The 23,319-nt window shown below is 32.8% G+C and overlaps 2 protein-coding genes across 5 annotated transcripts; both read left to right on the top strand.

The window, feature by feature from the left end:
- Window positions 1-11,676: 11,676 nt before the first annotated feature.
- On the top strand, window positions 11,677-15,364 carry LOC108214253 (protein yippee-like). The gene is made up of 5 exons (XM_017386172.2): window positions 11,677-12,042; window positions 13,395-13,438; window positions 14,578-14,686; window positions 14,814-14,869; window positions 14,967-15,364. Exons 1-5 carry the CDS (start codon window positions 11,947-11,949, stop codon window positions 15,049-15,051), a joined length of 390 nt encoding a protein of 129 aa, XP_017241661.1. The 5' UTR covers window positions 11,677-11,946; the 3' UTR covers window positions 15,052-15,364.
- A 2,030-nt stretch (window positions 15,365-17,394) lies between these two features.
- LOC108214252 (uncharacterized) lies at window positions 17,395-22,074 on the top strand. 4 transcript variants are annotated; one of them, XM_017386166.2, is made up of 6 exons: window positions 17,395-18,071; window positions 18,442-18,553; window positions 18,884-18,998; window positions 20,072-21,313; window positions 21,595-21,848; window positions 21,919-22,074. In XM_017386166.2, the coding sequence occupies exons 1-6, from the start codon at window positions 17,930-17,932 to the stop codon at window positions 21,968-21,970; spliced, it is 1,917 nt and encodes a 638-aa protein (XP_017241655.1). In that variant the 5' UTR covers window positions 17,395-17,929; the 3' UTR covers window positions 21,971-22,074. The 4 variants fall into 4 exon arrangements, with proteins under 4 accessions (XP_017241655.1, XP_017241657.1, XP_017241656.1 ...); XM_017386168.2 differs by having other exon boundaries at window positions 17,397-18,071; window positions 21,933-22,074; XM_017386167.2 differs by having other exon boundaries at window positions 17,398-18,071; window positions 21,595-22,074.
- The last annotated feature ends 1,245 nt before the right edge of the window (window positions 22,075-23,319 follow it).

The raw sequence follows: 23,319 nt of genomic DNA, 5'->3' as shown, positions 1-23,319 counted from the left end.
GAAATGTTGACATCACAGTTGTCCTGCACGCGGTTATTGTCGTACAGTAGTTTGAGTCTTTGAGAGTTAGAGGTTTGAAATGAAATTAGATGTTTAAAATGTGTTCGAGTTTTGATCATTTTGATATAATGTTATGTTGTATTTGGTTGGAGTGAATGATTTCGGAAGGAATGGAATGAAAAATGAACTATCTTATGAACAGTTTTTAAGAAATTTCATTTTTTCCTCCATTTCATTCTTTACATCATAGGCTAGATGTCACACCTTCAATTTGAGATGGAATGCTCCATCCTCTCATATTCTCAATTTTTCTCAAATCTTATCATAGCAATTTTGCACTCTCTCGATTTTTTTTCAAATTTTCTTCCCATCTCTATTAGTTTCAACTATTTTTACTCATTTCATTCTATTCCATTCCATTCTCCCCAACCAAACACAACATTAGTGTTTCTGTTTCAATGGATTGAAACAAAGATTTGGGTTAAAAAAGTTGAGTGTGTGTCGTAAAAAAACTAATCAAACAGTTATTTAACAAATAATTTTACAAGAAATTAATAACACAATCCGTTAATCAAAATATTCATTTCAGTCAAAACATATAATTCAATATAATTCAATCCGTTAACCAATACTTGACCTCTCGTTTTTTTCAATTTTCCTTCTTTTTCATTTTCAACTACGATTGAAACCAGAGAAAGCAGTGTTTAGCAGCGTCAAAATTGTAAATAAATCTCCCGGGAAAAAGATATTTAGCGAGAATCTCTCAAAAATTTTCACATGTTTCTTTCTTTTGTTCGAGAATTTTTTATTCATGTATTATGTTTTTTTTTTTGTGAAAAAACTAAAGCATAATAAAAGAAATTTACGAACCACTCTATTCGTTCTTTTTTCTTTTTATACTCTCTGCAGTCTGCTCGAACATCTTGGGTGAAAATTAGTTTGCTCTACGTGTGGGAATTAGGAATCTCACTGTTCTTTGCGTAGATTTCTTTCTGAATTCATATTAACTGTAATAGTTTTACAAAAAAATTAATCAGTAAACATAAAATCATGCTAATGTTTTTTAACATATTTTCTTGTAGAGAAATACCATTGAAAACTTATAATATTAATTTGGATGTGGAGATACAAATATCCATTCATGTCTCAAATAGTTCGCAAGACAGAATTTCCCCTTATAACACAGAGCCATGGAAAACTGTAAGCCTGGTTTATTATCATAAATTTTGTATTTTTTGTATTTAATTTTATTTGATTCATAATTTACGAAAGTAGTTCAATAAAATTTTACTAGAATGAAAAAAAGTATTTTACACTTATTAGAGCTGGACCACTGAGCACAGGTCTAAATTTTAAGTAGGGTGCATTGTGTAGATAATGACATTTCACAAGTTTAAAGTAGAATAGGACCACAAAATCAAAACAAATCTCATCTACCATGTTAAGTTCTTTTAGATAGAACAACTTACTCTCCTTCAACTTCAAGTATCTGCATAGTTGCAAACTATAATTTTGCTTTATTCGAAATATGTTTAGAAAATTATTAGGATATAAATGCTAGAATTTTTATTAAATCGACTAAATCCAAGTATAGTTTTGATATAGTTTACCATGATAATTGAATTCATTTTGTTTGATAATCGTTATTAATATTTTTGGAACACCTTTATATTATTTGAGCAGACAATATATCTAATTTAATACAATATTAATCAAGTAAAATTCGAGTCCTTTGTATCATTTCTTATCAAATAAATAATCAATTCTGTTAATAGCAGCCCTCGCTCTTAGAATGAGAATTGCGTTGTCATAGTCAGTGAGCATATCCCAGGTCAATAATTTCTCCGTCGTCCCGGGGAGTAATTGCTTGGCTGAAATTTTCTCACTTATTTTGATGAACAATTTATATATACATAATATTTTTAAAATTATATATTTATTCTAATAAATGTTTAATTATTTTTAGCTATATAAATAAATTTGTTATATATATATATATTTATTTATTTAGATTCAAGTAACTTATTTTTACAAAAATTGAGATAAGTAAACAAAATATGTATATGTATGGTCCTTTGAGCTTCTCGCAAATTAAGTGGTTAAGTGAGAGTATATGCCTTTTCAATTGAAAGTATTTTAAAAAACAATTACATATACACATAAATAAGATGAATTGAATATAGTTATCATCCATCAGTAATTAATATTCTAAAACTTTATAAAAATATCTATTAAATATTAAAGTCCAATAAAATACTAATAATCAAGATCTTTGATATACATAATATAATTTATCTTTAGACCGAGGACAAATGAGCATACAAATACAAACTTAAGAGATTGATTTACTGTATATACTCCTGTCAAAAAAAAAAGATTTACTGTATATACATAATATAATCGGTGAGTACGAAACAAAATTTAATCAAAGATTAATTGAATTAATTAGAGATTAATCAAAGATCTGATATTTTGATAAGTCATGAGATACAAATTAATCACGATTAATCACCAGCTTAATTGATTAGGTATCTCTCACTTTGACTATAACTTCGAACAAATAAATACTCCTATCATGAATTTATCTAAAAGCCTAAGTAGCTCAACAGAATCTTGTAATGTTGAAGTGATGTGAAGAGTCAAAGTCCGGAGAACACAGGCACTGATCTCAGAGCAGAGGCCTGAACAATGAACATGCAGATACAAAGAAAGTACTCCCACACGCACTTGGAAATTTACGCCAGCTTTCAATGTCATTCACATTTACTGCTACGCACGAATGGGTGGTGTCAGGTGCCCACGTGTGATCTCTGCCTCGGCATATATAGGCTTCTCCATGCTCTACATATCCTACGAACATGCTACGCTTTTCTCGGTTTTGTAAATTTGGTTTTCATTTCGAGAAGCATCTCTAGAGATAAACTATCAACTTGGTTCACATAGTATGAAATTATTTTCAAAATGGTTAATTATCAAACTCATCTCTGAAGTGTACAAATGGTATCAATTCCATCACTGATCTTTACGGGATCTCAACTGGCTCATTAAACTCGTATAATGGTATCAAACTCATCATTGTCGCTAAAAAAAATAGCAAAAATTTAGACGGAATGACAGATTGGTGGTTGACGTGGCACATTAATAAAAAAGACTGAAGAAAAACAAATGAAGGAAAATAAAAGGTATGTTGTATAAACATTATGTGTTGTTTTTGAAGATTTGAACAATGTATGCTGCTTCATATGTTAAAATTTTGGATGTTTAGTTGATTATATCTTAAAATTTAGTTCAATGCATTTATTTAGATAATTATATCCTAAAATTAATTCAATAAAAAGATTGCATAATTTATTTTATATAAACTTCAAATTATTTGGCATGCCATATGTCAAACTCTGCGGCCAATCTGTTATTACGTCTAAACTTCGGTTACTTTTTTTAACGGAAGTGATGAGTTTGATACCATTAAGCGAGTTTAATGAGCCAATTGAGACTCCGTGGAGATCAGTGATGAAGTTGATACCATTTGTCCACTTTGAGTTTGATAATTAACCCTTTTCAAAATTATACAAATAGTGGGGTGCATCATTTTTACTTCCCGTGTCCCTCTCATTTCTTTACAGTTTTTTCACACTGTTCGACACGCATTTTAAGATGCATACAAAACATAGTTCTGTAACTTATTTTTAAAATTTTTCTTTTTTGTATAAAAATTTAAACATCAAATTTTTATTCAAAGGAAAAATGGTCCAGAATAATAAATCGAACTACGTTTTACGAGAGCATTAGATTGCGTGCCGAGCCCCAATGAGGGGGACGGAATTAGTATAATTTTTTTATTTTGAACGTAGAAATTCTCATTAACTTGAAAATTCAGAGGGTAACATCTCCAACAACAGGTTTGGAGGAGACATTTTATTCATAATTTTGTTATTATTTATTATATGACATTCATATTATATTATTTGATGGGTGGGTCGTCACATAGTGAAAATTATTATTTTTAATAAAAATTCTTACTAATTCAATTTTGATTATATATTTATAACATTCCAGCTTCAAAACTAGATTTTTTATAGTGGAACCAATAATTCATCACATATTGATCCAAAAATAGTGTCAAATTAATATATATTAGTTATTGTTTGTGTTTAAGAAATTTCAAATAATTTTAGGTAATCAACAAAAGATCTTACAAACACTTCCTCTCTCATATTCTAGACATTCTCGACGTCCTTTCAAATTTAAAATTAAAAAAAATGATTATTTGACCGGAAAGGGTTACATTTTCCGGACCACAACAATTTCGAGAGAGATATGGAAAATTTAGGAGCAAGAGGATCCCTAGTCAAAGAAAATTCGCTAAAGTCTAAAACAAGGATGCTATCTCTTTCGTGTACAAAGGATTAGGCGTATACAAATTTGGATAATCAAGTAAATTGCAGTCGGTTTCGGCAGAGGTATAGTTTGACGAGTAATCGAACAAATGGACCTATATACTTTTTGTCTGCTTCGATTGCCAACTTGCTCTTATTCCTCCATAGTATCTTTAATTTCTCTGCCCTCGTTTAACCACAGGTGCCAAACATAAACTTCTCAGAGTCACGTTAGATCGGATAAATACGTTTACAGAAAAGTTCATATTCTTGACATACGCGATATTACATTTTTCTTCCGTGACTTCGATTCTTAGAAGAGTCTTTTTTGCTTTTGTTCTTGGGTCAGCGATGATGATCATTTTATCCGGAACTAAATTAACTTATTTTTTAATTTTTCTTTTATTATAAATACAATTAAAAATTATTACATATCTAGTTTCACAAAATTAATATTTTATTTACATGCCTGAAATATATGAATTTTTTTAACGTAAATGAATTGGTTTGAGAGACTTAAAAATACAAAATACTTGAGTTTGCCGAAAGCATAAAACAGGTGCCGAACATGAGAAGTTCTTAAACAAAATATTAGATATTTTACATCGAGTTAGTCTGTCAAAAATAGGTCGGATTGGTTTAGTTTATTTGATTATCATCCTAGCTTTAATTCCCATATGCTTCAGGAGTTTTGAGGGAAAATTGTTTCAATTCCCAGCACTTCAAAATCCTCACCCACCACGAGGTTTGATCTCTTACGTATGTTCTTGTTGGAGTATTGGGAGCTATTAATCAAAAAACTAATTAAATTGTTATTTTTTTTGCCAAAACACTTATAAACTTTTTTTTCACCAATAACCCCAATAAATTTTACTAAATCTTTAAAAAAACATTTAACTAGAGACTAGAGTTACTTATAACTGATGTAGACTGAACATGATCATCACATATCCTATGTGACAAATTGATTATAATTAATAAAAAAAATAACTGAAAAATATATCAACACCTCTAAAACCAGCTTTAAGATAGTTGATCGGCTCATTACGACAGGAAAGTACCAGGGTCTCATTCAAACAATGAACAGACTGAGAATTGCTCTGCCGTCATATATAGTTATTGCGACTGAAGGCTCGTGCCAGTTATTTCATCCACCTCGTTTCTACTTGGTTGATTTTCTATGTAGAAAAAATGTATCTTATGGTGTATATTAATGTGTGAAATCTTTATTTAGTTACTCGAACATAAACAATTAACCAAGTTTCAGGTGCAGTACATCAGGCAGCAGAATGGGAACTCTGAATTGAGTAAGACATATTTTATCCATTTAGCACAAGAAAATCCACCAAAATACAAACAAATTACTCAATCATATACTCTGTCCAATCAGCAGTCCTGAGCAACTCCAAACAAACACCCCCTAAAACTCTATAAAAATCAGTCGCGGGAGACACCTCAACCAAACCTGTGAACTCAGGAAAACATAAAAAATTGTTCCATCTCCTTAATTTTGTATTGAATGGAGTCAAAAATAACATCGTCATCTGCTAATCTTTTAACACACCCTCTGATTACGTCAAAATGATAACTTCATTAATATATTTCGAACATCAACCTCAGCCTTTACAATAATCTGCCAGTATCACACATTCTTCACTTGTTTTCATTTTATTTTTTAAATCTAAACCAACAACTATCATATTATAAATTATTCCTATTAATGACTAGGCGCAATGTGTGGCACACACGTGTATAAAAAGATACAAATAAGGGAAAGATACCTGACAAGTCACATTGGTAGATTTAACCATAGTTTATTTTGTATTTATTTTCATATTTTTAGTAAAGTTTTCTGGAGTTGTTAAGAAAAACAAAAGTTCAAAGTTTTTTAGCAAAAATTTGACAAGTTGATTGGGTTTTTTAGTTAATACGAGTATCGATTAATAGGATCAATCCCAATCCACAAGAGACTTAGGGCTTGTTTGGTTCGTAGAAGCAGAAGCTGCTTCTGGCTTCTGCTTCTCTTGACCCGTTTGTGTAAAGAAATAGAAGCACTTTTAAGAAGCTGAAAATGCTAGCTTCTATCTCACAACTTCTGCTTCTTTTCCAAACACTTTATTAATTTTTTTACTTCTCATTTCTACTCCACTTCTTTACTATAAGCAAGAAATCACTCCTTTTAAACTAACCCAAACGGCCCCTTACTTCTTCATTCGTGTCATTCATTTTGTTCACGTTCAAAAATTTAGTAAAGAAGTTTTTAGTCATCAAAAAATTGTACTCGCTGATTTTATTTATATATTATTTGACTATATACACATAACTATAAATGCTTGGACCACGTAATAAAAATTAATATTTTTATAAATTTTTTCAAATAAACTATAATATTAATATATTTATTTAATAAAAATATTCAAAAATATTAATTCAAGATATATGATCAAACCTCATAAAAGATGAGAGAGTATTATTTTTGGAAAATACTAACATAATTAATGTTACATATTTAACTATCGAGGGAACTTGAACTATATGATGTGGACGACCAACCATTACGAAGATGAGCAAAAGTATGTACCCATGAATCAAAGGTGATAGATTTTCTAAGTACGCTGTTTAATGTTTATGATACAAAAAACGCAGTTTCTTTGGTTAGTATAGTTTCAAGATATATAGTAATTGTAAAGACAATAAATTTAACTATTTAAGTTGTTATTTCTTTGCTTTCTGAGAGAGATGATGCCATATTGCCGTGCACTTAAAATTGTAGTGCAAGGCTATCTAATACACACATATGACATGTCATATCAAACGCGACCACGTGACCACCACTAAGTTGCTTTCCGGCGACAAAGTTCCGACACTCACCGCATGAAATTATAATTCGTTATCTGCTACGTTAAACTTTACAGTACATGCATAAGAGCAAGTTCAATGGTGAGCTATATCTTGTGCTATATCTATATTATAGCTCAAAATCAAAAAATTTCAACTCCAATAGTGTGCTAAACTTGGTGCTAAAATAGCATATTGCTATAGTTGGTGCTATATTTAGCACAAACTATAGCAATAGCTATAATTGCCACTTCATCAAAAAGTAAAAAAGTGGAGGGAAATGAATAAAAAATAGATTTATATCTCAACCTATTCAAGTACATTGGAGAGTTGGTGAAATTTGGCACAAGATATAGCACCAACCATTGGAGATGTGATATTATTTTAGCACCAAAAACCACTTTTTGGTGCTATATTATAGCAATAGCTACACCTATTTTTAGCTCACCATTGGACTTGCTCTAACATGTATTCTACCAATTTATCATTCATCTTTTCTAAAGTAGATGCCCTTTTTGTCTCCCTTTCTTATATAGATATAGAAGATTGTACTAGAACATAATGATCGTCTTCCAAAATTTTAGTTTAAGATTATGGTGTGTTTGATTATGGTGTGTTTGATGATGATACTGTTAATGAGAATCATAATCTCATATTCAGGTGTTAGTATTTATAATTAAAAATTTTGTTCTTTGAAATGCGAATTTTTATTATATTATTCCCTATTTTCAACCCCTAAAATATTATATACATTAATGGTTACCTAAAATATTGGGGATCAAAAAGCTATTTTGCTTCAACGGTGTTCCATTCCCTATATTTTAAATCTATATATACAACTCAAGTAGAGAGAAAGATTGCACTAATAAATAACAGAAAAATAAGAGGAGATATGAGCTGGTGATGACCTGGAGCATATAGGGGTTGCTTTTTCATCCCTCGAATAAGGGGTTGAACTTTTTCTCACCTAAAATTAATAGGGGATAGGGAGTTGCGTTGGAGCTTGGAGGAGCTTTTTTTGTTCTTAACCCTCAAATCTTGTCCATGTAGATCAAATATAGGTAAGGAATAGGTGCATTGGAGTTGCTCTTATAACCCTAGTTTGCATAACAGGTGGTTTCGTTCAATATTTGCACGTATTTTGAAATTCATATAAAATATAGTTACATAACGTTTTTCTAATTTTTTAAAATAAAAAATTAAACTCCAGAGTTTTATTCAAATATTTATTTTTAAAAAAATTATTATGAAATTATAATTTATATAAGCCTAAAAAAATACAATGTGCAAAAATTAACCTAAAACGGACACAGGGAGGTATGGTTTTAAGCGCTAAACTAATGGGCTTTAACTATAATATGAAAGACTTAAAATGCAGTAAGTTTTTTAAGTCTGAACTTGGATGGTGGATCTATCGAGTCTGGAGGTGGACGCTAAAGAGTTAGAAAGCCCAGTAAGAATGCGATCCCATTTGAACATATTTTCATGAAAACTTGCGATTATATCTTGTACAAATGCATACATCGTCTGGCCCGGTAGTTTTGCCATTTGAATCGATCTTAACTATTTATCTGCACGATGGAATTAGACTATCTCTATCCGAATAAAAAAACTCAGATTCTAAATAATTTAATTCCAGCTGATTACAATAAATATTATTCATGTATTAGTTAGATCAACTTAATTTGAACCTACGCAAAACATAATTATGTGCTGTTAAATAAAAATGAGCTGCTCATAATAAAGACTTATTTATATTTTTAAAAAACAAATGTTAAAAAAGTAATAAATATTTATTTTTAGAAAATATTACTCCCTTTGTCCCTCTCATTTAACACGCATTTTAAGACGCATATAAACTATAGTTTTATAATTTTTTTTCTGAAATTTTTCTATTTTATATAAAAGTTTCGATAGTAAATATTTATTTCAAAAGAAAAAAAATTCAAAATAATTTATCAAACTATATATTATGAGAATATTAGAATGTGTGCCATATCCACATCCCCCAATATAAACAACTAGTTGAGAAACCGCGCGTTGCGGCGGCTTATAACACTTATATTAATAATTCAATATTAATATTTGTATAATGCAATAATTTTGTGGCTGTCCATAAAAAGTATATTAATGATTAAATATTAATATTTGTAGGATAAAATAAATTTTATATTATAAAAATCTTGATGAAATACCAATACTAATATATAAAATTGTAAAATTGGACTATAATTTATGGTGAAAAAATGAAAATAAATTTCTACACGTAATTAACAATTTAAAGCACGACGAATCTTAATTTTATTTGTGTTTTTTTAAAAGTAATCATGTTCTTACATTGTCACTTTCCTCCAATTTTTTTGATTGATTGTGCACAAAAACATCTAACTTAAATCCGTGAGATAGCGCCATAGCGGTCTATACTACCCTTGTAACAACCTTTATTTTGTAATACTGTATAAACAGCATTCACTTAAAAGTTGCTTGAACGGAGTAAACAGATAATACATGAATAATATTTTCTTGTATACAAATTAAATCATGTAAATTAACAACAACAAACATGTCTGATGAACAAAACAGATATTATAAAAGAATAACCAACAAACATACATCACTAATAGTTAATTTATTGATATCATCCATCAAAATCATGTCAAGACTATATTCTTCTCCCGTGTTTGGATTTGTCGACTCCCACATAGCGGTCTATAACTACTTTTGCTTGAAACAACCTTTATTTTTTTTAAATACCGTATAAACAACCTTCACTTATCGTTGCAGAAGAAAAGTACCACCGAGTCAGAAATCGAGCAAGATCAGAAATCGAGCAAGAGAACTATCACGAGAGAGAGGTAGAGTTGTGGTATTGAGAGAGATTAGGTTGTGTTTAGATGATCCAAAACCTTGTATTTATAAGTGCAGAAAGACTTGTGTGCTACTCTTTCCCATGATTAAATAATCTGAAACAAAATCAGATTAAAATTTTCAAGCTGCTATATTCCATAAATAATCTAAAACAAAATCAGATTCTGAAACTTGCTTCTAATATATCCAAAACTAAAAAAGGTAGTTCTATTTTTTGATATTTTTCTTCCACAAATTCCAGAAAATTAGAAAAATAGAACGGAGCGATGTGAGAGGCGCCACCTACACGCCCCTCGCTCCTCCTTTATATAAGTATATTGATTGAGGGGGACGGAGGGAGTATACATTAATTTTTTAAAAAGTAAAAATTTATTAATGAAGAATAAGATAAGACATTCTTTCCTGGTGTAAGAGCATCTCCAACGGCGTTGGCTATAATTATTGGCTAAATGAGATCTGTAAGACATTATGTAAAATTTGATGAACCTGTAAGGCATTTTGCTTCAATGATATTGGCTATATTGGTTGGCTATAATTTAAAAATAATATGTTATTAATATTTTAGATTATTAAAATAGAATATATCAGTTCGATAATTTAAAAATAATATGTTATTAATATTTTAGATTATTAAAATAGAATATATCAGTTCGATATGGTAATAAATGATGTGCAATCTTATTACAGATGTCCTTACAGATCTGTAGAGGTTCGACAAATTTAGCCATTCATAGGAGGTTGGCTAAATTTATAGACAACAGCCGAGGATGGTTGGAGTTGAGTTTTTCGAGCTGTTGGTTAATTTTTTTTTATTTTAAGTATGCCAACTTGGAGATGCTCTAATGCACTTCGCAAGAGTTGAATACACTTCGCAAGAATGGGTTCATATCGAATGCACATTCAAGTTGAAGTTTCGGAGGATGATCGTAAATTTTGAATTTAATCATAAATAATATCCTCATTTCGAGAATGATACTCCAAAATATCATTATAAATATGAACTTCATATAATTTTTCTCGTGAAACATATATTGGATAGTTTTAACAAGCTTGTAAATCTAGAGACTGTGATTTTAAATTCGACCAAATACCTTTTTTATATTATTATTATTGGCCGAACATACAGCTAAATTGCAGGACCAAACACCCCCTTATTGATCGAACATACAACTAAATTGGAGAAAGCATTATTTACTCATGAGAGCAATCAAGTTTAAAGTTTTGAGTATGTTTATAACATCCGTGTCAATATAAATTTATGATTTATATATTTATCATTTTATAATAAATAAAAAAGATAAATAAATATTGACGAGATATGTGTAAGGAGAAGACCATCGTTGCATGACGAGATTGAAAAAGAATTCCACACACACGGTAAAGAGTAAAGGAGAGTGGGAAATTAACAGAATTACCAGATTTACTGTGAGCGGTCAATTTTCTGATAGTAGTCGGTCACCATTTCACTTCAAACATTTATCTCTCTGTAGTCTATACTTACACATTTTACAATATTTTACTTTTTACATACCCATACAGTAATCCTATGTTTTACTATAATCACATACATTCCCACGGTCTCTCTCTTTATCTCTTGTGTTTGTGTCTTTGCATTTCTCCTTTTCTTCTCACCATTATTTATCCTTTGCTTCACGTTCCTTCCAATCAATCTTTATCCATCCACCTCTTTAGTTTATTAATTCCTTTTTTTAACCATTTTTTCTATTTGCTGTAGACAAGAATTTATAATATTGTTTATTACACAGTCATATATTCATTGGCTTCTTCTTAGCTAGTCTGCAGTTGAAGGAAAGTAGGTGAGATATAGTCCTAAAGGGAGAGATAGAGAGAGATAGGGAGAGAGATGGGGAGATTGTTTTTGGTGAATCTTGAAGGAAAGATCTATAGTTGCAAGCACTGCCATACTCATCTTGCTCTATGTGACAGCATAGTTTCAAAGGTGCCTTTTTTTTTTTTTATTTCATTCTTGATCATTTTTTGTGGGTTTTTGTTGGTTTGATTGATCTTTGTGGTAATTAATTCAATTATTATGTTTTTAGTATGTGGGGTTTTGATTTTGTTGTTTTGTCTAGTCTGATGATTTTTGTGATTATGATTGGCTATTAGAATTTTTAGTGTGGTTTGACTGATTGGATACATTAACATGGTTATCTATAATAGCAACAAGATTGTGTTGTTAGTCAGTTGAAAAGGCTTAACTACATTTTGAGCTATAATGAGAACTGTATCAGATCACAAATTTCATTCTGAATGTGGAACTTGGTTTGCGAAAGTGGTAAGCGCAATAATGTCATTTCCTTGTTGGACTTGGATCACTAAAAAGTCCATGGTTGTTTGTGTAATTTAATTTTTGTTGCAAGTTTGATGATTAGATACGCTTTATGGGTAATATTCGGGAAGGTGAAAACCTATTGGTTGTTTTTCAATGTGGTTTCGGGGTCTAGCTGCTTATTTTTACCTTCGACATGTTTGCATGAATACAGATTCGTTTCAAAAGCAGATAGAAGATTCTGTTTTATAGGTTAAAAAGATTCGGTTTTTCTAGTGTGTGCCCATGGGCACATGCTAAGCACTAAAACTTATAAATTTAGAGGGTTTTGATTGGCTTACCCTCTTTAATAATGGTAGACCCCCCCTGCATTTGCAACCACCACACCAATCAAAACCCTCCAAACTCATGAAATTTAGTGCTTAGCATGTGCCCATGGGCACACACTAGACAAACCCAAAAAGATTTAAGAATTCTTTAATGAGTCCACAACGTAAAGTTTGAAAATGATGCGGATCCTAAATTTTGGCTTCACATGTTGGTTGATCTAGGCATTCTCTATTCTCACAATCTCGTTCAAACTATAATTTACTACAGTCGCATCTTCTGTTTCAAGAATTTTCTAGAATGTAAATTGAGTAGAATTTTTTGCCCTTCCAATATCAATTTTTCGAACTTTTTTGTGTTTGGCAAGTGATCTTTAATTGCTGAAATTGATGACAGTAGTTACTATGAAAGGGTTGCACGTGCTTTTGCATAAGTTGTAAAAGAGGAATATGAAGTCTATATACGCAATTTGAACATTGCTAAGTTTGATTGAAAATTGATGGCAGACCCTATCAAAGACCAAATATTTCCACTTACTGGTGGTATTCTGCAAGTTAATAAGTTTGCACTCTATTATGTGCACAGAATTTTATGATAGCCCTAGGTTGTTTTCTGTTTGTACCTTTCTAGTGTCCAACATTCTGATTGCAAAGAAGTAATATGCTGATTGTCTTTCCTTCTGCTTTTTTATCCAGTCATTTCACTGCAGGCATGGTAAAGCTTATCTCTTCAGCAGGGTGTAAGTTTTTCTAGATACCGGGCTTCACTTACACCTTGATACATTTCTGGTTTTTTAAGCGCTTTTTAGCAAGCTCCTACAATATGATGCTATTCATTTTCATTTCAAAATGTGAACTCAGTAGCACTCGACGATTGTTCCACTTTCCTTTTTTTTTTTTTGAGGTGCTTATATATCTTTTGCAGGTAAGCAATCGAAAAGAAAAACCTGAACTTAACTTGAAACTGTCTATAAAGATAGTATCAATAAGATATTGTTTTCTCCATTAAGTTACTAATGAAATGTAATACTTTCATCTTCTTGTTTGTGGATCATGGAGGCATCATTAAAGATTAAAAAGAGTTTGTTGGTTTTTCTTAAAATTCTCGCGACCCACAAAGCCTGTTAATCTGTCATTTTTCTTCTTCGTCGGAAGTTAAAAGCAATGCTCCAGCTGACTTGGACAGAAAATAGGAGGAAGTTTTGTCTTTCTTGCTTATCACTGAAGCAAACTAAGATTATTTTACAGTAGAGGATATAGAAAGTGTGATGGGACATCTGAAGTACATATTGATTATATCTTCCAGAGTTTTCTTACCAGTCAAATGATCTACCATTTAGGCTGGTGGTATCTAGAGTTTTGGTTACAATCAAAGAAAATGTATGCAGGTAGAACTGTCTGAGTTTAAGAGGTTCTTTTCACTTGATTCATTATGCATTCAAAGAATGAGTTTATCACTGGGGGGGTTAAGTGTTTTAGAGGAATGTAGCATTTCCTTGCTACTTACGGTATATGCTATGAAACATGGCAGGGAATGAGCGGCAGTACATTCGGTTCACTTACTGTCTTGTTAAACCTAATTAGTACAAGCATTTGGATTGAAGGAATATTATGTCTGCAGTTGTTTATTTGACCTAATGAATAGCTTACAACTTCAATTTTGAATCCTATTTTAGTGAGTTGTAAGATTCACCATCTTCTTGCTAAAAAATGTGTTTCCGCAAATAAATTTTGTTGCATATTAAGCGATTCTCTTCTTAAAGTTTCCTCTTTTAGAATTGACCATGTCTCTTGTATACACCTTAATCCTTTGTCAACGTATTATATCTCAATTGTGAGCTTTTCTATATGATATAAATCCCCGCCTGTATCTGAGCAGAGTGAACGTCACTCTTGGGCCGAAGGAAGAACGGATGATGATGACTGGATTGCATACTGTTGCTGACATCTTCTGTGTGAAATGTGGGTCAATTGTCGGTTGGACATATGTAAGATGAAAATTCAACTTGCAGGAGATGACATATATTTGCTTCCACTTTGATATACATAGCTTGATTTGATGCAGTTTCTTTCTCTGACATTTTTTTTCTTAAAATAAATGCAAATTTCTTGCAGGAGACTGCGAAGGAAAAAAGCCAAAAGTACAAGGAAGGAAAATCGGTCCTGGAAAGGTGTGAAATAATTAGTTTGAATTACTTAAATATAGTTCATCTGGCTTGTTCTCTGTCTACTTACACTGATTTATGACATGGGGGTTTGATGCCTCAGGTTTAAGATTTCTGGCCCTGACGGAACTAATTATTGGGTGAATCATGAAGCTCATGTCAGTGGAAGTGACGCTGATGATGTTTAAAATGACCTCTAATTTCAATCTGTACATTCTTTACTCCCCTCATTGTTACTCAACAAGGTGATTTCAAAAATTGGGGATTTCTGTTGTTTTCCCATTGTTACAAGTCTTCGTTGTTCATAGTTATCTAAAATACCGAAACAATCAGTTCTTTTCCGACATTTGTGCAATTTCATCAACATTGTTCCAAGTCTTCATTGTTTATATTCATCTAGAAGACTGGAACTCCTCTGATCTGTTCAGACTATCCATGTAATATGAAATATTGATTATCCTCGTAAGAATTAATAATCTAAATCCCCCTGCTTTCCAGTTATTTTACCATTTTAAGTTTGATCTTTTTTAGGAAAATGCTAGAGGCGACGGAACATTTACCAAATGTTGTCCCTGTGATAATGTGGCACTGAGCTGCATATGATAAATTATCATCGTTTTTTTTTTAAAATTTCGCAGATTAAACTTTCAGGTCAGCATTGGTAATTTATTTGTGAGGCTAAATTCCTCTTAGATTTAACTACCTTAAAGATTTGCATAGCTGTCTGAAGATGCCCTTTGGATGATGTAGGTCAAGTGGGCACTCAATTCATCGCTTTATAGTAGCTGGGATACATTACACAACAACTTAAAAGTAATATCATGTGAAGAACATGATCTTCACATTCTGAACCCAAGTGGGAATGAAAAATCTGGTCAACATGAAGTTAATGGTGGACGTTAGTTTAGCACCTATGCATATATGACATGTAATGCTGCATTCTGGAGTGAGCAACAACCAAGAATTATTGGTCAAGGGCCCTTGTAGATTATTAATTCATGGCAAATGTTAGCTGTTGATATAAAGCATTTTCTTTTCCATGGTAAATTCAGCCCTTTATGTCATCCTTGTTCTTGGTGTGGTGGGGTCTGTTTGGAAGGTTAACAATTTAACAAAGCCGTCAAGGTAACGTTGGTATTAGTAATATATTCTGGTGGTCGTGCTAGTAAAAATCAGAAATCGAAACTAGAGCTGTAATTCGAGTCGGGAGCTCGCGAGCTGGCCAGCTCGAACTCGTTTAATTGGGTTCGGCTCGACTCGACTCGTTAAACGAGCCGGATTCGGGCAGAGGTTCCGGCTCGTTTAATTAAACGAGCCGGTTCGACTCGACCCGTGAAATTAAACGAGCCGAGTCCAGGTAGAGTTTTAGGCAGATTAAGTGTAAAATTATACGAGCTGGCTCGCTCGACTCGTTAAAATCGGCTCGTTTAGCCAAATGAGCTAGTTCGACTTGACTCGTGAAACTAAACGAATCGAGTTCGGTTTAAACTCGATTAGTTAATCAAGCCAGCTCGGCTCGATTCGATTAAACTTGGCTCGAATTAGGCTCGGCTCGAAACTCGACTTGAATTACAGCCATAATCGAAACTAATGGATTGACTTTTGTTAGAGTTTATCGAGAATAATTTGACAAATCATGAGTTTTTAATCAATTCAAAATGTAATTAGCGGTCAAGTTCTATGGAGTCCACAAAAATTTATGTTAATGGTTAGAGCAAGTCCAATAAGTGATGTCCTAAACTCACATTTAGGTTATGTGTCAAAAAATAAATGCACTCCTAGTGTTATCTTAAATCACTAGCACAACCTTAATTCTCCTAGCCATTACCTATTTATTTATAAGTAACCCCTAGCCATTACCTATTTATAAGTAACCCCTAGCCATTAACTATTTAATATTTATGAATAAAATAATCATTTCTCTTCTTCTTTCTTTGTCTATTCTCTTCTTTTCCCCTCTCTCAAATTTATTATTAAAATAATTTTAGGCGAACAAATATAGGGATTACTATTGAAGTTGACACAAAAAATAGATTACCTAAATCACTAAGAAATACTAGCACTCATTATTTTATATTATTTATAAGTAATAGGATAGTTAACATATTGGACTTGCTCTTAATTGATAATATGTTTTAGGTTACTTATAAATAATAAATTATATAAATTTGAATAATTAAAAATATTATTATTGATTAAATTATGATTGGTGCTTCAACACTCCGGTTTAAAAACATGCTTCATAACACCTAACTCTGTAATCATATATCAATAATGAAGATTAATCAGAAAACAAATCAAAAATTCCCAAAACTCTGCTATACTAGTTTATCTGAACTACGTTTCTGGCGATTATGCAGACAAAAGAGACAGCCCAAATGTAAATTACAAAATCAGCAAACAGAAAACGAAAGAAAACAATACTATAGTATAGACATACACATGTATGTGTATCTCTCTCCCTTGGCAACAAGATAACGTAACTTTCAAGTGAGAAAAACTTCAAAAAAGCTGTTTGTTGCATTATTATATTCACCCCTCACCCACCTCCCCTCTCTCTCCTCTCTCTCTCTCTATATTTATCACAAACGTAAATTCCAAACTAAAATCTTTTATTATATATTTCAATTGAGTCCCCAATTTCTACTCTTATTATCACTCAAAATGCCACTCTCTCCTCTCCTCTCCCTCCATTTTTAAATTTCTAAAATTTATTTTTATTTAATTTATTATTCATGAAATAATACTCTTATTTAATTCTTAAACAATATCCATATATACGTATTTTGTATTTTCAAAACTTTCTAAACTTTATGTTTTTTGTTAGTTTAATGTTTAACTACTAAAAAAACCTATATTTAGAAATTTACGAATTATACGTACAAGTATTGTGTGAGTATATAAATTGAAAATGTGGTTCTTTTTGTGTTGATTTGAGCTGAAATTCAGATCCAAATGTGAGTGAATTGGCTGTGTATTATCAATTTTTAGATGCGAATCTAAAAATTAGGGTTTGGATTTAGTAATTAATTCAAGTTTGGGGATAAAATTAGGGTTTTGAAAAAGATGAGTTTTAGGGTTCCGGGACTGCCAATGAGGATGATTGATAAAGAAGATGAGCTTGCTTTGTTTCTCGAGATGACGAAAATTGAGAAAGAACGTGACTCGGTTTTCTTGCGTAACTCGGACGAGTTGGATGCTTCACTCGGTATGATCTTGCTTTTCTTGTTTTTTTGGTAAAGTTTAGATCTTTATAGGGTTTTAGCATGTATATAGGCTTTTTTTTATTGTTTTATTTGGTAAAGTTTGGTATTTTATAGGTTTTAGCATGTGGGTGTGTGTTTATTTTGATGTGAGATTTGATGGGTGTTGTTTATTGTTTCTTGATTGGCTAGTGAATCATTTTTGGATTTATGTGATATATAGTGTATTTTTATTGATGGTGAATTGTGTTGTATTTTTGTGGGGGGTATTATTATTAAAATGTTGGAGGGATAATTGATGTTTGGAGTTTGTGAATTTATCGGTATTTATTGGTTTTTGGTGGTGAGGTGTTGAATTGAAGTTCTTATTTACAGGAATGACGGGGAGTTCTCCAATATATGATATTGCAGCGAGTTTAGGACCTGCACTGAAGACTGCATCTGATGAGTTTTTAAACTCGGAGGGTGATAAGAATGATTATGAATGGTAATTCTAGTAGAATTTGCAGACTCTGTGTCTTTCTTTTGATGTTTGTTCGTGACAGTGTTTAGTGAGCATAAGCGTCCAGTGGAGTCTTAACTCGGGAACTTTGTAGTTTGCTTACTTGGATAGCTTTCACTAATGGTTTATCTTTCTTTTGCCTCTTCCTTTGGCACCATTATGTCTAGTTGTTACTTCTTCATCAAGCTTGATCGCATATCTAATTACCATTTCTTTTTTATTTGAATAAATCGTATGGATTTCGTATAGACAATATGTTATCTTATAGTGGATAGTTCCAAGATGGTAATTAATAAGACTCTCTTGTGTCTTCAGGCTACTATCCCCTCCTGGAACTCCTCTCTTCCCTTCATTGGAGATGGAATCACAACATACCTTTACGAGTGAGACTGGAATTCCTGAAACTCATCCAATTGCATCAAAATCTAGAGTAAGAGCACAATTGTAATGTTTTCCTAAATTTGTTATATTTTAAAAACAAAGAAGAGTCAGTCCAAATTATATACATAAATATATATAGACGTGTGTGTGTGTATAAAGAAAGAAGAAGAAGAGTCAGTCCAAAGAACATGTGGCCTATGTATTTATTCAAATAGTCCTATGTAGATAGGCAATAGTTGTATCCTTGTCATCTACATGGAGTATCTGTTCTTCTATAGAACACCTAAAATCATGTTGGATGTAAGTCCAAAAGAGGATGGAGTCAATTATCATCCAGCTAAATCCATTTTTCAAAAAATTCTACCTCGTTTGTCTTGTAGTTAAATGTGGAAGAGTTTTAGATTTTCAGCTACAAACAAAATGGAGAATGTATTTTTATATTACTATTTTTAATCATATTAAAGTGGCAGGGTTCCACTTAGTGCTTGCAGGCCTAAGTAGTCCTTCAGTATTAGACTATGGAACTCCTCTAAAAGTAAGAACTTGATTTTTGGTTTGTAACATGCACACCTGCAGTCCTGCACACACATGTATATATCCGCGCACACACACACATATGTATATATCCGCGCGCGCGCACGCGCACGCACACACACTCTGCTATCTAATTTGGTTGTAGAAATAATAGTGTCATCATAAGCCCCTCCCATCCTGTTTTTATTCTGCACCAGAGTGACTTGATATTTTAATAAGGTTGATGAGATCACATCAATTCTCTACTCAATTGTGGGGAAAATAACTTTGTTGTAATAGATTATTGAATAAGCTTGCATTTTATTTTCTTTGTAGAAACATCCCTTCTGTGTTTCACTAAAATTGTATAACATTTTATTGCTGTACATCTTGACTCAAGGCTACATTTTTATGTTCCTGCAATACATCCCTAAGGTAAACAAAAGTCATGAGCTCTTATGAACAATAATTTCTATTCCTTAACAATTAGTTCTGTGATGATGCAAGTATTGCTGCCTTTTTTACTTCTACATTTTTTTAATTTCCACTAATAGAGTAACGGATGGATTTCTGAATTTGTTTTTTGTTTGTTGTTTATTATGATTCTAGATAGCAGATGTCCAGCTGGAGTCTACTGCAAGCAACTTAGCATCCAGACATTCTGCTTCATCTCCTGGGTTGAATATGTCTACTGGAGGAGCTAGGAGGCCCTCCTCATCTGGGGTTCCAGGGACGAGGTCTGCTACACCAACTCGACGCCCCACTTTGAACTCGGCATCTAAGCCAGTATTGACCTCAGCCCCTAAGCCCTCATCGACTGCTACATCTAAACCCTCAGTTGGTAATACATCTAAGCCTTCAAGGTCTTCAACACCCACCTCTCGTTCCACTTTAACCTCAAATAAGCCCACAATTCCTTCGAGATCTTCAACACCAACAAGGTCTACTGCAAGATCTTCAACACCTACACCCATATCAACCGCAAGATCTTCAACACCTACGCCCAGATCAACTGCAAGATCTTCCACACCTACAGCCAGGTCTACTGAAAGATCCTCAATAACTACAGCTACTTCTAATGCTAGATCTTCAATACCTTCACCTAGTTCTACTGCAAGAACTTCAACACCATCTAGTTTTACTGCAAGATCTTCAACCCCTACAGCTAGGTCAGCTGCAAGATCTTCAACACTGCTGGTTAAAACCTCTTCATTACCTGCATCCAAGCCAACATCTAGGGCAACAACGCCAATTCGCAGACCAAACACATTATCAACAGCATCAGATTCATCTTCTCCTCCGGTTAAGTCTCCTTCTTTGTTCCCTAAGGCAGCTACTGCTACTTCTAGGTATCCAGTGCCTCCACGTGTTAGTTCTCCGGTAGTGAAACCGAGACCATGGAAACCTTCAGAGATGCCTGGTTTTTCTCTAGATGCACCACCAAATTTACGGACCTCAGTTTCTGAGAGACCTATCTCAGCTACTAGGGGTAAGCCTGGATTACAAAGTATTCGATCTTCATCAGTCGAGCCTGCTCCTAATGGAAAGATTAGACGTCAATCATGTTCTCCCTCAAGAGGAAGACCTCCAAACGGCATAACTGTCAACAGCAGAAGCTCCGTTCCTGCACTGAGTCGTGCATATGCTAATGCTAATGATAATGTGAGCCCTGTCATGTACGGAACGAAGATGGTTGAAAGGGTGATGAATATGCGGAAACTGGCACCACCGAGACAAGATGACAAACATTCCCCCCACAGTAACTTATCTGGAAAGTCCTCATCCCCCGACAGCTCGGGCTTTGGACGATCTCTCTCTAAGAAATCCTTGGACATGGCTATGAGGCATATGGTACAACTTTTTTTCTCTGCGAGATACTGTATTAAGCAATAAAGCATAAAATTTAGAACCAAACAAGTTAATTTGTTATTAAAGTACTCCTTAAATACTTTTAGACTTAGGTGAAGCCGGGTTTTTAGTTTGGTGAATTTGATGTTGCCATGTTGGACTAGGGCTGTTAAGTTTATATTTGGGAAATATCATCTGAAGTTACACCTCAGATATTGTTGTTTCCTGTTGGCTTGATTTTTTGTCGGTGTCTGTTTTAAAGTGTCTTGTTTATCTTTGGACAGGATATAAGACGAAGTATTCCAGGCAATCTAAGGCCGTTGATGACAAATATTCCTGCATCTTCCGTGTATAGTGTGAGATCAGGCCCTGCACCAAGAAGCAGGATAGTTGGAGTTTCAGATTCGCCTGTTGCCACAAGCAGTAACGCTAGTTCAGAAGTAAGTGTTAATAACAATGCTCTATGCATGGACAGAAGTGAAATAGAGGATGATATTAATAGTGAAAGAGGGCCCCCCCCTGCAAGTGTGCTAGGAAGGTAATATTTAGTGCTTGTCTTCTATAATAATATACATAGTAGTTTCTAATACAACTTGTGATTGTTATAGTTCTCTTCTGGCAGTTAGAGTGGAAGAGTTATTGACCACTTCAGTGGGTTGACAGGATTGTGGTTTGTGTGCCAAAAAATTTATGTAAAGTGAGATGGAGTAATCTGGTGTATCATATATCACATTTGTTTTATAAGAAGTACTTGCCACATCCCATATTTCTTTGCTCATAGTAGGGTACATTTCTGCAATTAGGACTCCTGTTTTTACCTCCCTTTTAATTTGATCAAAGAACATGTACCATAGTAAGGAGCTGTCCTCTCCAGTCTCCTCACCAACAACACTAGGTTTATGTGGTTAAAGTTAAGGTGAGCTATATACTAGAGCTTGTATGGAGGCCAAGTTAGAACAAGATCATTCTTTTGCAATATTTAGCTTTAATTTGCAAATTTTCTACGCTTTAAAAAATTACATTTTAATGCTTGATATCCCTAAGCTCAAACATTTGGGTCTGATGTATAGTGATGTGTCCAGAGCATAGGATTAGTGAAATTTCTTAAAACAATTGCAATTGCTTTTCCTAGAGTGATAGTGGATGAAGTTTAGGAATTTAGGAATCTGTGTCGGATGTTATGGACTTCAGAAATCGGGAATCATCGATCCACACGGATGTAGATATTTATCATCTTCAATTCAATATGAAAAAGAGGTTGAGTTTGGATGTTGAGAAGTGAAAAGTTGAAGCTTTTAGCAATCTCAGTTGGAAGATGAGGCAATAATTTTCTGGAGTGCAGATTACATATGTTGCATACAGTCAACATGAGTGCCTTTTAGCACCTAAATATGAAGCACTGCTATGGCTTATCTTCTCCTTTATTTTGGTGGGTTAAATAGCTGATTCAACACTAACCTAGCTGAAAACTTGCAATTGAGTCATATTGTTGAAAAACCTTTCAAACACATCATTAAGTAATTAAAAACTTTCAAATGCGTCACTCTCCGTCAGTTCCGTTAATTACTTAGCGAAATATTCAAAAATATTTTAAAAAAATATGAAAAAAAATTCAAGAAAACATTTTTTTTCAAATTTTTGATATTCCTTTTGTTTTTTTTTTGTATTTTCTTTATTTGTTTTTTGAACTTTCCGTTAATTACTTAACGGAACTGACGGAGAGTGATGTTTTTGAAAGTTTTTAATTACTTGATGATGCGTTTGAAAGATTTTTCAACAACATGATTCAGTTGCAAGTTTTCAGCCAGATTAATTATGAATTAGCTATTTAACCCTTATTTTGGTCATTTATCCACTTTCCCCGATATAGCCATATCACATGCCTACAGTAACCAAAAGGCTTACTTTGTTTCATCTAAATCAAACCTCATGCATAGATATCATTTTGATGGTTTGTGTGAAATTGTATCCCATACCTTGATGCTTGAAACGTTGCACTAGAACTACAT

The sequence above is a fragment of the Daucus carota genome, chromosome 3, assembly GCF_001625215.2.
Source record: "Daucus carota subsp. sativus chromosome 3, DH1 v3.0, whole genome shotgun sequence".
Classification (NCBI taxonomy): domain Eukaryota; kingdom Viridiplantae; phylum Streptophyta; class Magnoliopsida; order Apiales; family Apiaceae; genus Daucus; species Daucus carota.
The sequence above is the reverse complement of the archived record's forward strand: the minus strand, read 5'-3'. Positions and strand labels throughout refer to the sequence as shown.

Bases quoted from the DNA above. Each gene is read 5' to 3' on its own strand.
- LOC108214253 (XM_017386172.2), top strand. From the start codon at position 11,947: ATGGGGAGATTGTTTTTGGTGAATCTTGAAGGAAAGATCTATAGTTGC. The intron at 12,043-13,394 runs GTGCCTTTTTTT...TTTTTTATCCAG, and splicing joins GTGACAGCATAGTTTCAAAG to TCATTTCACTGCAGGCATGG. The intron at 14,870-14,966 runs GTGTGAAATAAT...TTGATGCCTCAG, and splicing joins GGAAAATCGGTCCTGGAAAG to GTTTAAGATTTCTGGCCCTG.
- LOC108214252 (XM_017386166.2), top strand. From the start codon at position 17,930: ATGAGTTTTAGGGTTCCGGGACTGCCAATGAGGATGATTGATAAAGAA. The intron at 18,554-18,883 runs GTAATTCTAGTA...TTGTGTCTTCAG, and splicing joins GATAAGAATGATTATGAATG to GCTACTATCCCCTCCTGGAA. The intron at 21,849-21,918 runs GTAATATTTAGT...TGATTGTTATAG, and splicing joins CCTGCAAGTGTGCTAGGAAG to TTCTCTTCTGGCAGTTAGAG.